At 40.9% G+C, this 14,578-nt stretch overlaps 1 protein-coding gene across 2 annotated transcripts in view; it reads left to right on the forward strand.

Annotated features, from left to right (window-relative positions):
* Window positions 1-8,651, forward strand: part of Ccdc170 (coiled-coil domain containing 170) — a 91,131-nt gene extending 82,480 nt beyond the window's left edge. For both annotated transcript variants that reach the window (XM_063232913.1, XM_063232914.1), the window contains exons 10-11: window positions 3,680-3,916; window positions 6,731-8,651. In XM_063232913.1, the coding sequence (XP_063088983.1) occupies window positions 3,680-3,916; window positions 6,731-6,931 (438 nt within the window). In that variant the 3' untranslated portion in view covers window positions 6,932-8,651. The remainder of the gene's footprint in view (window positions 1-3,679; window positions 3,917-6,730) is intronic.
* Window positions 8,652-14,578: the final 5,927 nt, after the last annotated feature.

Below are 14,578 nucleotides of genomic sequence, written 5' to 3' on the forward strand. Positions count from 1 at the left end.
GCATATCATTTTACTCTTCATATAGTTAGCACTTTATTAATTCCTGTATTTTCTCTAATATGAGGGAGAGAGGGAAGAGCAGGAAACAGGGTGATGAGGGAGAGAAAGGAGAGAAAGAGAGAGACAGACAGAGTGGGAGACAGAAAGAGACAGAGAGAGAGAGAATTTGTCCACTGATTGGTTTAGCATAGTTCTGGTGTGGATTTAATAGGGACAGAGGACCCACCCTGGGTGTGAGTGGCACTAACCAATAGAATTTAAAAAAGAAAAGGAAGATTCTGCTATTACTTTCTGTCTGCCACGACATGGAATGTCTCTGCTTTGCCATGACCTTCTGCCATTCTGCCCTGTCTTGGAGCCAGCCAAGTGCAAAACAAAAGCTCCACAAACTAAGCTGAAATAAACCTTTCCTACTTTAACTCATGGTTGTCAAGCATTTTGTCCCAGCAATGAGAAAGTAATTAAGACATCATTTAAGAATAAAATTGTGAACATCTTGATATTTCACACTTAAATACTTTCCAGTGTACTTTTTTTTTTTATAACAAAGACATTTTCTCCTTCACCACAATGTAGTCAGCACACTCAGGAATTCCCACTGAGATAGTACTCTCATACAATGGTATATAACACAGTTATATACCTGGGATCCACGAATGATATTCAAGGTCAGCCCCTTAGACCTCAACTTAGTGGGTGGCATTTTTTTTGTCTCCGCTGCTTGTTCTACTGGTGTCACTTCATCGACCCCAGTGCAAAGTCTCTCCCCTCAGCTGTGGCACCTCATTTGCTGTGTATTTCCAGAGCTGCAGCTGTTGTTCTTTGCCTTCTTGACAGCAAGTTCTGTGGCTACTGTTGGTTTCCAAGACATTTTGTCTCTCTGGGATGGAGCCAGTTTTATGGCAGTGACCTTTCCAAGCATGTCTGTTATCAGCCTCTTTCTGTCTCGGAAAGTATCTATTTTAGTCTTAGTCTGGTGTAACAAAATAGCATACATAAACTGGATGGCTTATAAAGAACAAATTTAGTTCTTCCTGAGTTGAAGGCTTAGCAAGTGCCAGTGGATTTTATATCTAGCCAAGGCCTTCATTCTAATTCATATATTACACCCAGCTGTGTCCTCATGTGGTGGAATGGTCAAGGGAGCTCCTTGGGATCTTATTTCTAAAGGACATGTATTCTAATGACCCACCCAAGCCCCACACTTCATAATAATATCAAGTTAGGGTTAAAACTTCAACATATGAATTTCAGGGAGTCCCTACATTCAACCCAAAGCAAAAAGAATTCAATTTCTTAGGAAGTTGTATGTGTTCTAGTTGCTAAAAACTTGTTAGTTTGTAGTTTATGAGTTCAGCATGTATTCAGCCTAGGTTTTCTTAATTTAGTGAAGTCACACAAGATTGTTTCCCAGGCAGTCATAGTTCATCTACATCGGGTCCTAATTCCAATCTAGAATAGTGTCTACCCCTCCTTGGACCTTGCAGTGGGACCGTAAGAACTTCCAGAGTTGAGACCAGGCCAACTTGTGTTCCAGTGCAGGTTCCAGCCACAGTGAAGGTAAGAAAGCCCAAGGCTGGGTAAAGGTGTCAGTGTGGGATGCATATATGATCCGTGTCAGTGAGCTACTGAAACTTCTTCAGTAAATAACCAGCAGCCCAACAACTAAAGGATAATTCTGACCTCTATCATTACTCAAAAACACCAAACCAAACTAAGCCAAAGCAAAGCAAAGCAAAGCAAAGCAAAGCAAAGCAAAGCAAACCAAACCAAACCAACCCTGCTCAAACAAAACAAGACATGCAGGTGTACACATGCCCTCTGTCTTTGTCTCTGTCTCTGTCTCAGTCTCACACACACACACACACACACACAGAGCTCTCATTTATCAGGAGCAGCAACAATTTAAAGTATATCACCCCCTATTCCTCCATTCTACCTTCCAACATCTAGTAGTGTGGACTCTGCATTTCCCCTCCCACAGCCTCTGAGCTCTTTCTGTTCTTTCATACGAATGGAATCATACAACATGCGGTCTTTTGTAGCTGTCTTCTTCCCCCAGCACGATGTCCTGGAAGGTTCATCTGTGTTGTAGCATGTCATAACACTTCATTATTTTTTGTTGCTGAATAGCTTTCACTGTAAGGCTACACCACATTTTGTTTTTCCATTCATTGCTTGATGCCCATTTGGGTCATTTCTAAGCTTTTGGCAATTATGAATAATACTTCTATGAATATCTGTATAGGCTTCTGTGTGGACATAATTTTTTTTTTTTAGTTCTTTAAGGCATACGAGTAGGAGTGGAATTGCTGGATTGTATGGTAACACTAAGTTTAACGTTTTGAAAACTGACAAACTGTCTTCTACAGCAGCTTCACCATTTCCAACTAACAGCGTATGAGAGCCCCACCTCCCCCATGCTTTCCAGAGCTTGTCATTGCCTTTCATCTTTATTTTAGCCATCCTAATGGGTATTAAGTGTTGGCTCATTTGGATTTACACTAGAAGTCATTTAAAGCTGGGTCTGGCGGTGCATGCCTGTCATCCCAGCACTGGGGAGGGTGAGGCAGGATCATTGCCAGAGTTCAAGTCCCGCCTGGAGTACATAGCAAGACCTTGCCTCCAAAAAAAAAGTCATTTAACAATATTTGTATCTGTACAAAACTGCCCTGTACTCCTTAATTTTGTTGTGTAAAAATAAACAGACCATAAAACTTGTCATCTTAGCCATTCTTAAGTTCATATTCTGGTGAATAAAGTGCATTCACCCTGCCGTACAATCACTACCACCATCCATTTCCAAATTGTGCCCATCACAGAAGGCTTTCCTCAGCCCCCTTTTCTCAGCACCTGGTCACTCTGTCCCGTCTCTATGGATTAGTCTCTTCTAGGTAACTCATGTAAGTAGAATTATGCAAAATTTACCTTTTTGTGTCTGGTTTAGTTCATTTGCACAGCGTTTTAAAGAGTTACCCATGCTGATCACATCAGAATTTCAACCTCTTTTTTTCTCTTTCTGACTTAAATTCTTTCCTAAGAAGCTCTGGTATAAGAGTCTTAAATAATAAAGTAATAAAGAAAGCGTGCCTCCCACTCTAGGATACTCTGTTCTGGTTGAAGCCTGGGAATAATTCTTCAGTGGGAGTCTCCCCGCTCTCTTTTGCTTGTCATGGCTGTGGTTTTTGTCTTCTACTTCCCTGACTGTGGGTGAAGTCAGAAGACACCTCTGGATATTTCTGCTCTAGGTTTTCCTCACCACAAAACCGAACTCTTGCTGAGGAGATTTAGGTGGGGCTTCTATGTGGACACCTTGAGGGGACATTTTGTTCTTCCTAGCATTTACCCATAAGGGACAATGGCCAAGTGAAGGGACAGAAATTACAAATTACTCATGAATTTTATTTTAATCTCACCCAAGAATCATGCCATCAACAATCTTATCTCATTGATTTTCCAGATAAGGGCACTAAAGTATGTTGTTTATAAATCATAACTGTTTTAAGAGGTGTTCATTCAGTTCATCATGTTTAGCAAAGTCTATGTAGTTGTTGCAATAAATTTCATGCTTTAGTCATAAAGATGCTGAGTGAATTCTGCTGACTTCTGATTTGTTGTGATTATACAGTTTTCATAAATAAGTGCAGAAGAAATCATCTGTCTTCCTCTGACTTCTTAGGTTAAAACTTTGGAACAGACCAAAGCTATTGAAGACCTAAATAGATCCAGAGACAAGCTGGAGAAGATGAAGGAGAAAGCTGAGAAGCAGCTAATGTCTGCCAAGTCAGAATTGGGTACCGCCGAGTATGAGGCTAAAGAGGAGAAGGAAAGGGCGAGACGTATGATAGAAGTGGTGACCAGTGAAATGAAGATGCTAAAAAAGTCTCTTGAAGAAGCAGAAAAGAGAGAAAAACAGGTAGGTAAAAAATCTGGGGCTGAAACTTTGTTTGTTTGTGAAGTTTTGTTTGTGAAAAGCTTGATAATTAAAAAACACGAACGCCTTCATTACTTCCCGTGTCACCCTCACACAGGGGAAGCCTTTATCTTCTGCAAGTCACTTCAGTTTATTTGTGCTGCCAAAAAGAGCATCATTTACATGTCTTTTTTCAAAAGCAATCTGAAAAGTTTTCTATACCACTTCAATCTATCTACCCACTCTGTGACATTATTTTGGCATTAACTATGATGGTTTCCCCAGTTAAAAAAAGCAGTTCATGACTGCATAACATGGATTGTAAGAAAAAGATTTTTGTTTTAAAATCAAAGCAGCAAAAAGGCAGTGAATAACCAGGCCCTGCTGGTGTCGAGGTTTTTTATGATGTTTGGTGTTTGTCTCTGGAGTTTTCATCATCCCAGATCTTTTTAAGTTAAGCAGGGCTTGAGTCCGGGGTGGGGGCTGAGGGGTGTGGGTACTTTATCTCTTGTGGAGATCAGTTGCAGGAAACAGTCTCCCATCTCAAACAGTGTCACCCAGACTCATGGTCAACCAAGCACAGATGTAAGCCATAAAAAGTATTAATTGGCCAGTTGCAAGGAGGAGCATTTTATCTGGTGAGCACATCAGGTCAGGCATAAAGAAATATGTCCCGGGCAGCCTGACCCCAGTGCCTTTGGCTTTCATGTGTCACTCTCTTTCTGGAGCTCAAAGGATAGTGACTGGACTCTGGTCTTGGGATTTTTTTTTTTACCTCTTTGGCTACCCCTACTTCGGTTCATGTGTCAGGCAGAGTCAGAGAAAGCCAAATTGTATGAGCAAATGTTCTTAAAAAGGAAGCATTTCAAGAATTAAAATCTTTGACTTCATGCAAAGGGATGGGAAGGAAAGTTTGAGGGAAACTTTTTCATCTGGGAGACTATGGTGTCTTGGTCTGTTTAGGTGCTATAATAAAATATCATAAATCAGGAGGCTTATAAACAAGGTAAGTATTTCTCAGAGTTCTGAAGGCTGAAAAGTCCAAGAGCAAGGTGCTGGCAGGTTGTGCATCTCGTGGAGAGATGATAGCTTCCTGCTGAGCCCTCACATGATGGCAGGAACAAGACAGCTCTCTGGCACCTCTTTTGTAAGACTTTGAAGTCCATAATGGGGGGTGGGCCAACATTGACCTATGTAAACCTTACTGACTCCCAAAGTCCCACCTCCTGATGCCATCATATTGTAATGTGAAGGTCAGGGGAATGCACAAACATCCCAATCAAAGTGGGTAGAGAGAATGTTATGTTTCCCAAAGTGGATCCTGGTTGGGAGGGTAAATGAGCTTAGGACGGGCATGTTTGTCTGGTATGCTTTAAGGTAACTCCATCTCAGGTTGGATCATACCTTTTCTAGGTGGAAGGTGCATTCCTGAGGTGTTATTCAGATAATTCTGATTCACCTGCTTCTGAATTAACCTTAGAACCACAGAAGCCAGACTAGAAGAACTTGAAGGGGTCTGGAGCATACTTCAACAATTTCCCCTGGCTGTTCCTCTCTCTGCCCGCTTTTGGTGGTGCTAGGGATCGACCCCAGAGCCTTTGCACTGAGCTACATTCCCAGCCCTTTGTAATAAATTTGTTTTGAGAAAAGGTCTCTGTTGGGAGCCACCACATTGCCGAGCCGCCGCATATAGCGATCATGCGGCCTGTGGTAAAGAGTAAAGCCTGAGTTAGATTACCCCTCCCATCGAGCACGTTAGTTTCCTGCTTACCGCGTAAACAACCCGCTCAATAATATGTTAGCCAATCAGCTTGCCTTGCTTACTTTAATATGATTGGACACTGTATCCGTATATATACTGGTGCCACCCCTGGGGGGAAGTAGAAGCCCGGAAGGAGCCGCGGAGAGCGGACCGGTAGAGGCTTCGGAGCGAAGCCCGGAAGGAGCCGCGGAGAGCGGACCGGTAGAGGCTTCGGAGCGAAGCACGGAAGGAGCCGCGGGGAGCGGACCAGAGGAGGCTTCGGCTGGGAGCGATCCCAGGGCAGGCTGTACGGAGAGAAAATAAAAGAAAAGGTTGTCCACTGCCAGACTTTGTCGTGTGTCCTTCCTGCCGGCCGGGAGCGACATCGACAGGTCTCACTAAGTTGCTAAGTTGCTCAGGCTGGGTTTGAATTTGCAATCCTTCTGCTTTCGACTCCCTGCATGCTAGGATCACAAGGACCTGCCACTACACAGCTTTGCTCTCTGTATGGACAAATAGTGAATCACATAGTGGTCTGTTCTGTGATAATAATTTAGAATTTCTCTTGTTTTCCTCTGCTCATTCTTTTTTGCTATTTGTTTTTCCTTTTGTTTAAGAAGTTCACTAACCTGGCAAAATTTCAGTGCACAAATGGTGATAATCCATGGAGGCAACCATGTTAATATTTGTATAGTACTTTCTAGTATGCAAAATGTGTACACAGTCATCATTTCATTTTTTCTGAATTTCAGACAGGTGCATATTGGATTAATACACCCATGGTGTTCACAAAATGAGTCTTAGTGAGATCAAAACCTTATTAATGGTTGCCTAACTGAAGTTCTTGACTTAGGATCCAATGCTCTATCTGGATCATCAGAATTTTACAGGTAGTTATGATATTGCTTGAGGAGATTTCAGAAGTAATTTAGCAACAAGTCTACTTACAAATGAGAGAAAAAAGCCAAAGTGGGTAGGTCAATCTGCCTACTTCATGAATTTGTGGTTATTGTATCTGATCCAGCAGTAGCTAGTACATTTGCTCTATCTGTTAATGTCTTTCTGTTTGCTTGCAGCTGGTAGACTTCAGGGAAATAGTCTCCCAGATGCTGGGCTTGAATATGGCCATGCTGGCTCTTCCTGACTATGAGATCATCAAATGTCTTGAAAGACTGATCCATTCACATCAGCATCATTTTGTGACCTGTACCTGCTTCAAAGACATGACTGCTGGGCTGAACAGACATCCACAAGCCCACCAGAAGCTTCTTCACTGAAACTTTTTATTTCTAGAAGGGAGTGAAACCAAGAGGTAGACTCAAGTCTCAATTTCACAGTGTCTCATATCTTTGAAATTTGATCAGCATGTGAATATTGTATACTTTGATGATGATATGGTGAGAATGCATCTTGGGAAGAGAAGGATCTTCAAGGTGCCAGCCTAAATGTTTAACATGAAAAACACCTATTATTTACTTTGCTAGCATTCAGAGACTGACAGTTCTGCTAGACTGGTGAATGGGATGATAAATTAACATTGTTGGTCTCCAAGTGCCAGCAAATGCTGAGTTGATGTCTTATTGGCCACTTTAACTCATAATGACCATGTGGAGAAGCTTTGCAAAAATTATTTCTGATATGTACTTTTTTGTTTGACACACAAAAGGTGTATTATGGCATACAATGTGACATTTCAATTTATGTATATAATATGTCATCATCTGATGGGGGGACATGGGGAAGAGTTAGTGTTTTTGTTGTACAGCTACTCTGGGGCTCCCGAAGGTGGCTGAAGGTTAGTGACAGAGCCGGATGTGTGGCACATTGGCTCTGCCTTGAGAGCTGCTCTGTCTCACTGATTCTGGGTGCTTCTTTGGCATGAAGAAGAAAAACATCCCCATGACTAGTAATAAATGGCCCCAAATGGCAGAGTGATAAGTGTATTCTACTTTTATATTCTTTGAAAAGCAATGCAACTAATTTATTTGGATAAACTACAGAGAGGCCTGAGATTCAATAAAAAGCTTTGTTCTGAATGCTCCTACCAGACTGTATCTGGTAGTAATTTTGAATGTTGGAACAGGGATAACAACGGTACTTTTTTCTCCCTGTGCTGGAGATTGAACACCCAGGGCCTCACACATGCAAGGCAGTTGCTGCACCTGTGAGCTACATTTCCAGCCTCTTTTTAAAAATATTTAAATGTATCTATTTTCTATTTCAAAACGGATCTCCCCTGTGTTGCTCAAGCTGGCATTAAACATTTATTCTCTTGCTCCAACTGGGATTATAGGCACATTCTATCACACTTACCTGATCTCAGATCTTGAAGAATGAAACCTTTTATTAACCAAAACTGTAAGGTGAGGAGATTCCATATGGTTTTATCTACCAATGCGTCAAGTACATTTGTAGAAAAGATGATTTCCCAAGATTGAGATTTTATTTTAACTCTCTATGTTTAAAATTTCTATTGCACAAATATTTTCAGTATACCATATTCTTAACATCAGTGAGAGCTGGGAATGGTGACTGAATTCTCTAATGCCCGTGCTTTGGTAGGTTTAGACAGGAAGTTGCAAGTCTGAGTCCAGCCTGGGCAGCTTAATGACTTAGGGAGACCCCTGTCTCAAAATAAAAAAGTAAAAGTAATGGACTGAGAATTAGCTCACTATGAAGGCCCTGGATTAGTTCCCATCATTGTAAGACCACATCAAACCAAAAAAGCATCATGGAGTTATCTGTTTTGAATAATTTTTTATTTTGAATAATTCATCTTATTTTTACCACATGCAATGCATTTTTTTTTTTTTGATACCAGAGATCAAACTCACAGCCTTGCCCTTGCCAGGTAGGCACTTATGCCACTGAGCTAAATCCCTGGTCAATGTATTTTTTAAATAGTTTCTGAAGGAAGCACTAATGTGTTATTAAAGTGAAAAGCAGATCTAGTACCCCCCAACATTATTAAGGGAAAATAAAAAATATACAACTCTTTATGCGCTGCCAGAAAGTCAATGATACAAAGAAGTTGGGGGTGCTCCTGAGTGAAATGAGATTAAAGAGACAACAATCAATTATGAAGTCTGAGACTAGATTAGATAAAAAAGCAAACAAATATTCTTGCCACAATTGAGCAAACTTGAATGTGGACTCAGTACTGGATGACATTGTTTTTACACTGTTTTTTTTTTTTTTAATTGGTACCGGGGATCGAACTCACGACTGCCTGCTTGCAAGGCAGGTGCTTACGCCGCTGAGCTAAATCCCCACCCCCCTGGATGACATTCTTTAATTTTAATTTTTAAGCTTGATCAATGGAATTCCTTTGGTTGTGATTCTTTCAATTATTAAAAACCCAAGAATCCACAGTTTTGTTCAACATACAGTGGTGCTTTGCTTTACAATCTTAATTATTTCCACAATTTTGGTTGCAAACTGAGTTGGACAAGAATCAAATCAAATTTAATGGGTTGGTTCACTGTGGGCCTTATGGCAAAATTTGATTTGATTCCTGTCCAGTTTGGTTTGTCACTAATGTAAGTGATCAAGTGGGAGGAAAAGAGAATTTCTTTGAATGAGGTTGCTAATAAATGTAGGTGGTGAAAAGAAAAATGAAGACTCAAAATAAAAGCAAATGAGGGACACATACTGGATGACAGAGACATAGAGGGAGAGGAATATGAGCTCTGCTCGGGGAGCAGCCCATATTGAGAGCTCGCTCCTGGATTTGCAAGGCAGGTGGAAGGTGCATTATGCTAGTCAGTAAATGCACACTGCGGCCCTGACTGGGGACAACAGTGTGACCCACCAGAGGTCCAGACCCACCAGAACTCAGAGGAACTTCCTGAAGCTTTTCAGAGGGATATATTTACATTCTCAGGCCAAAACCTAACGCTAACCCTAACCCTAACCCCAACCCTAAACTCAACCCTAACCCCAACCCTAATCCTAACAATAACCCTAATACTAACTCTACAGTCTCTGGATGCTTCAGCTGCTGCTTTGGACTCATGCCTCTGCCCAAGTGAAGGAAGTGACCTCACGATGTCCCTGGAGCAGGCGTCCAGAAATATGGTCACTGGGATGTGTGTTTGTATATATTTTTTCAGTTTTCATTTTCCAAATACAATCTTTAATAAATTTAATTCATCTTCTCTGGAAATTTATTTCCTACACTACCAAAGACATTTTAAACAGTATCTTTTAAAAGCATGTGTGTTTTGTTTTTGACTTATCATTAACTGTATGTCAGGATTCCTGGAAGAATCATTTAGTAGTTGGTACTGTACTTTCACTTTATTATATTTCATTTGTGAAAATATATATTTGTGTAATATTTCTACTGTATGACTCTAGCACATACATAATAATATTTAACATAATAGGAATATTTAAAATATTTTAATATAATGCTTGAGGCTTAGTGGAAAGGGCATGTGGGATAAGAAAAATCAGTTCTGTACATACATATAGTTCATATGCAAATTAGCTATTTATCTGCCATTTGGAGAAGTTGAGAGTCCATTAGTGAAGCCATTTCCCTCCTTTTGAAATGCCAGTTGGTTGCTGGCTTCCCTCTGTGACACATTTCAGAGTTGACATTAGGCTGATGTGATTTTTAGATAAGGTCTTAAAATATTTAATGTAACTCTTCTACCAAATACAAAGATGAAATTGCTACTTGGTATTTAGGTCATTGAGACATCCAAATATATGCCTAAAATATTTTGGGGGAAAGTGTAAGCCTACGATCTGTCTACATTTCCAGTTTTAACTGTTTTACAGAGGAAGAAATAGTGGTTCAAGGTCAAGGGGTGCTGGATCAAAGAGCTGTTAATGGTGATATCATAATAATACTTAGGGCTTAGAGAGGTGGAGTCTAATGTTCAACCGCTGACCTGGAAGTCATCTCCCAGTTTAGTGATCTTATCTACATTATCATCCGCTCTGCTTAGCTTCTCATTAGCAAGTGGAATCTGCGTTTGTCTTTCCCTGGTATAATGCCCATACTGTTATTCATTCTTTTGCCTTTGTGTAAAAATCATCATTGTTTTGAAGCTCTTGCTAAGAAATGCATACTTTTCCATGGTTTTCATTGTTTTACCTAGTAGTATCCTGTCCAATCTCCTTATTTAGACTTTTGCAAAAGTTATAGTGGTCTTCTGCACCCCATGAATGTCTTCATTTTGGGTGACTTTAATGCCTGTAAGGCCAACCCAGGCGACCTCATCCTTCATTCCTGGGCCTTCTCAGTTCTCAAACATTTTTCCTCCCTTTGCCTCAGCCACTCACATCCTGGACTGTAGCCAAAGTAATGCAGTGTAGACTACTTTGAGCTGAAAAGAGAATTGTGAAGGCTCATTTGAAAGATTCAGGTGTAGACTACTGTCAACATGGCTAGACCCGGGGCTTCAAAATTGTTGTCTGGGTTCTTTATTTCGGTCCATCTCTTATTTCCACTTGGTTTTGCTTATCTTTACATTTTGGCCTTACTTTGTCCTTTTGCAGAAGGGATTGTCCATATTGACAGGAAAGCTGGTCAGTACAACCCACAAACTGAGAAGACCCTTGTGCCTACCCTCCAGCCAATTGCTGGAGCCATGTGGTGGAGTGGGGGTGAGGCACGAACATGAACTGCTCCCCCAAGATCACTTATAATGACGGAGAGAAAATTCCTCCAAGAAAGAGAGGACACATTCTGTCTTAGTTGCTTTTTACTGGTCACTGAGACAAAATACCTGAAGCCCAAAGTTGGGAAAGGAAAGGTTTATTTCTTACCATTTTTGGAGGTTTCAGTCCATACATAGTTGGCTCCAAGGCAGGCTGGCATGGCGGGATGCAGTTCACGGCGGCTGCAAACAGCAAGGCAGAAACCGGCAAAAGAGAGAGACACACCTTCTTCCTGCCATTACATCACATCCTGGCTCCACCCCTTTGTGGGTGGGGCACTGACACGATCAATCCAAGCACTAGACAATGAACCAATCACAGATGTGTAATGTAAATGCATGAGGCCTGGGGGCCACTGACATAAACCATGACACACACACACACACACACACACACACACACACACACACGTGTGTGTACACACATGCACACATGTCATACCTGCACCTTCTAATCACCTAGAACTTCTCCAACTCTCAAATATGCTAAATTTATTAGCATGTATTAACTGCACATATTACTGGATTTCAGTGTGATGCCCCCATACATGCATACAATCTTCCAATCTCTCCAATCTGTTATTGCTCCAGACCGTTTTACCTCTTGCTCCCCAACAGCGATTCTTGGACCTCCTGAGTTTCCTTGTGCTCACATCTTCTCCCCCTCACCCTGTCCATCTCCATTCATCTGGAACCAGCATAGATATTATGGCTCATTTCTTCATTCATTCTCTCTCACTCTTACAGCTTCTGGTTGCCTTGGGCTTTTGTCCTCAACTTTAAATTATCCTCAACTACCAGTGTTTCTGCTGCTTGCCCTGCACCATGAATGAGACTGGAGAAAATCACATACAATCGCAGCTGAGTGGCATCCCCAATTTGTGGTCCTTGATCTTGGCGCAGCCCTTGGTGCTAACTGGTCATCCTGCAGTGTTTTTTTCTGTGAGATCTCCTTGACATTTTCTGAAACGACTATTGCAAACACTTTTCTCTCTTTCAAAGCTGTTATTCTGCCTCTTCCCTCTTCCCTCTCAGTGGGTAATCTCCTCTCCAGGTTCACTCAGCCAGTAGAAATCATTACAGAAAACGCCTTTACTGTGGCCTCCTGATAGAGCCTTCTGTGCATCCACAGAAGCTTCCTTCTCTCCCTCTTCTACCTCAGGTTATTTTCTCTACCTGGGCACTCATGACCTCAGCAACATTGTCCCTTGGAATGTTTTCTTTCCTTTGAGAACTTTTTATCCTTACCTTCATTAGTTTCCGGTTTTCATCAGCATTTAAATATGTCAAAACATCTTTAAAAAAATCACTCCCACTCCTTCACGGCCTCTCCGCAGAGTATGGTTGGTTCCCCTTCCTCTGCACAGCTGAGCCTCTTGAAAGTGTCATTTCTATGGCTTTCTGGACTCATCTCTTGTGCTTGTTCTCATTCCTAGAACCTGCCCTGTCTCCTTTCATCTGGTGCTCACTTTTTGAGCAGATCTTTACTGTTACCTTTTTTTTTGTATCAGGAATTGAACTCATGACCTCACCCTTTTCTAGGAAGGTGCTTATACTGCTAAGATAAATCCCTGCCCCTGTACTGTTACTTGAAAGTTATAAAGTGCTCATCTTGCAATTTCTGTAACAGTTGACACTATTGATCATTTTCTTCTTGAAACATTCTCTACCATTGGCTTCCAGGGTATGATATGCAACTTGTTTTTCTCCCACCTCTCTTGATATTTGAGTTAAGGTTATAAGAAACAAAAAGTGAAATAGGAGACTTAAGTAAGAAAAGTGGGAATCTTGAAATCACATTCAAAAACTTAGTAAAAAGCCATCAGATGTAGAAATTAGACCTCACACGATTGTCCCAGCACCAGAGGGCTGACGGCAGAGTACAGAGTGTGCACATGGTCTTTTATCTATCCCCTAATTCAAGGTGTGCTTTGATCCTGTAATGACTCCCCTGTCTCTGCCCCTACTGCTTCAGCTAATATCCGTCTCGTTTCTCCTCTCCCCTGTCGATCTTTAGCTCCTAGGATGGTCTAGGCTGCCTGTTGCTTATATTGTCTAACACTTTCTGGTTTGTCTCTGTGTTTCTGTTTCTGCTCCCAGGGATAATGAGTGCTCTTGCTTTTTTTCTCTGTCTGTCCTCCAACTGGAGAACCTTATTGGTTTAGTCAGCCACTGTCTGGTGCAAGATGCCCTGATGCATGGAAGCACCTTTGTACTGTGTTGCCTTAAAAGCTGGTGACAAATGTATGGTTGAGTTGCTCTTGGGCAAGGAACCTTATGTTTGGTCTTGTCCACAATGATCCTGAAGTGGGGTCCTGTGCCTGTCTCCTGCATGGCCTTCCATGGAAATTTGTCCCTAGATTCCTCTGCTCCTATTTTAGACACTTTTGAGTATATTAACTCTGTGACCTTAAGGAAGTCACTTTTCTCCTTGTGCCTTGGCTTCTTCACTTGTAAAATGGGCTATGGATTGCACTGTGTCCCTTGTCTGTTATGAGTTGAAGTATGTCCTGTCAAAAGATGCTGAAGGCCTAACTCCAAGTATCTATGAATGTAGTCTCATTTGGAAATAGGATGTTTTCAGCTAATCTAAGTAAGATGAAGTTAATAGGGTGATCCCTAATCCAATATAACAGATGTCTTTATAAAAAAGGGGAATTTGGACACAGATATAGACTATAGGGATAATGCTATCATGCAAAGATGAAAGAAGACCTCAGGGTGATGAATCTACAAGTCAAGAGATGCTGGGTTGTCAACAAAGCACCAGGAGCTAGAAAAGAAGTTTGGAACAGATTTTCCCTCACATCCTCAGAAAGAACCAATGACTAACTTCAGAACCATGAGACAATATACTTCTGTTGTTTTAATAACTCAGTTTGTGGAATTCTTTTTTTTAAATTTTATTTAAAGAGAAAAAAAACAGAAACAGGGTACAAGTAATACAGAATTTCAAAAAAATAAACAGTAAGAAATCACTAGTTAATAGATTACATATTGTCATCATAGAAATAATTGCTCAAGTTACAAAATTAAAGCATATAAAGTAGACATTCAAACAGTGAGACTGCAAACAGTTCTGTTCAATGATCCAACAAAAACTCAGTAATATGGTTATCTATCTTACACACTTAAACATACATGCAGTTATATCCTTTAGAGCATTTTATTTTCCTCTCTTTTTTACAATAACAATTACACATTTTGGGTTTTTAAAAATTTTTTTGTTAGTCTATTGTTTTTAATTAATTT

This window comes from Cavia porcellus, unplaced genomic scaffold (genome assembly GCF_034190915.1).
Source record: "Cavia porcellus strain 051 isolate PalLab524CR breed Dunkin Hartley unplaced genomic scaffold, mCavPor4.1 scaffold_22, whole genome shotgun sequence".
Lineage (NCBI taxonomy): Eukaryota > Metazoa > Chordata > Mammalia > Rodentia > Caviidae > Cavia > Cavia porcellus.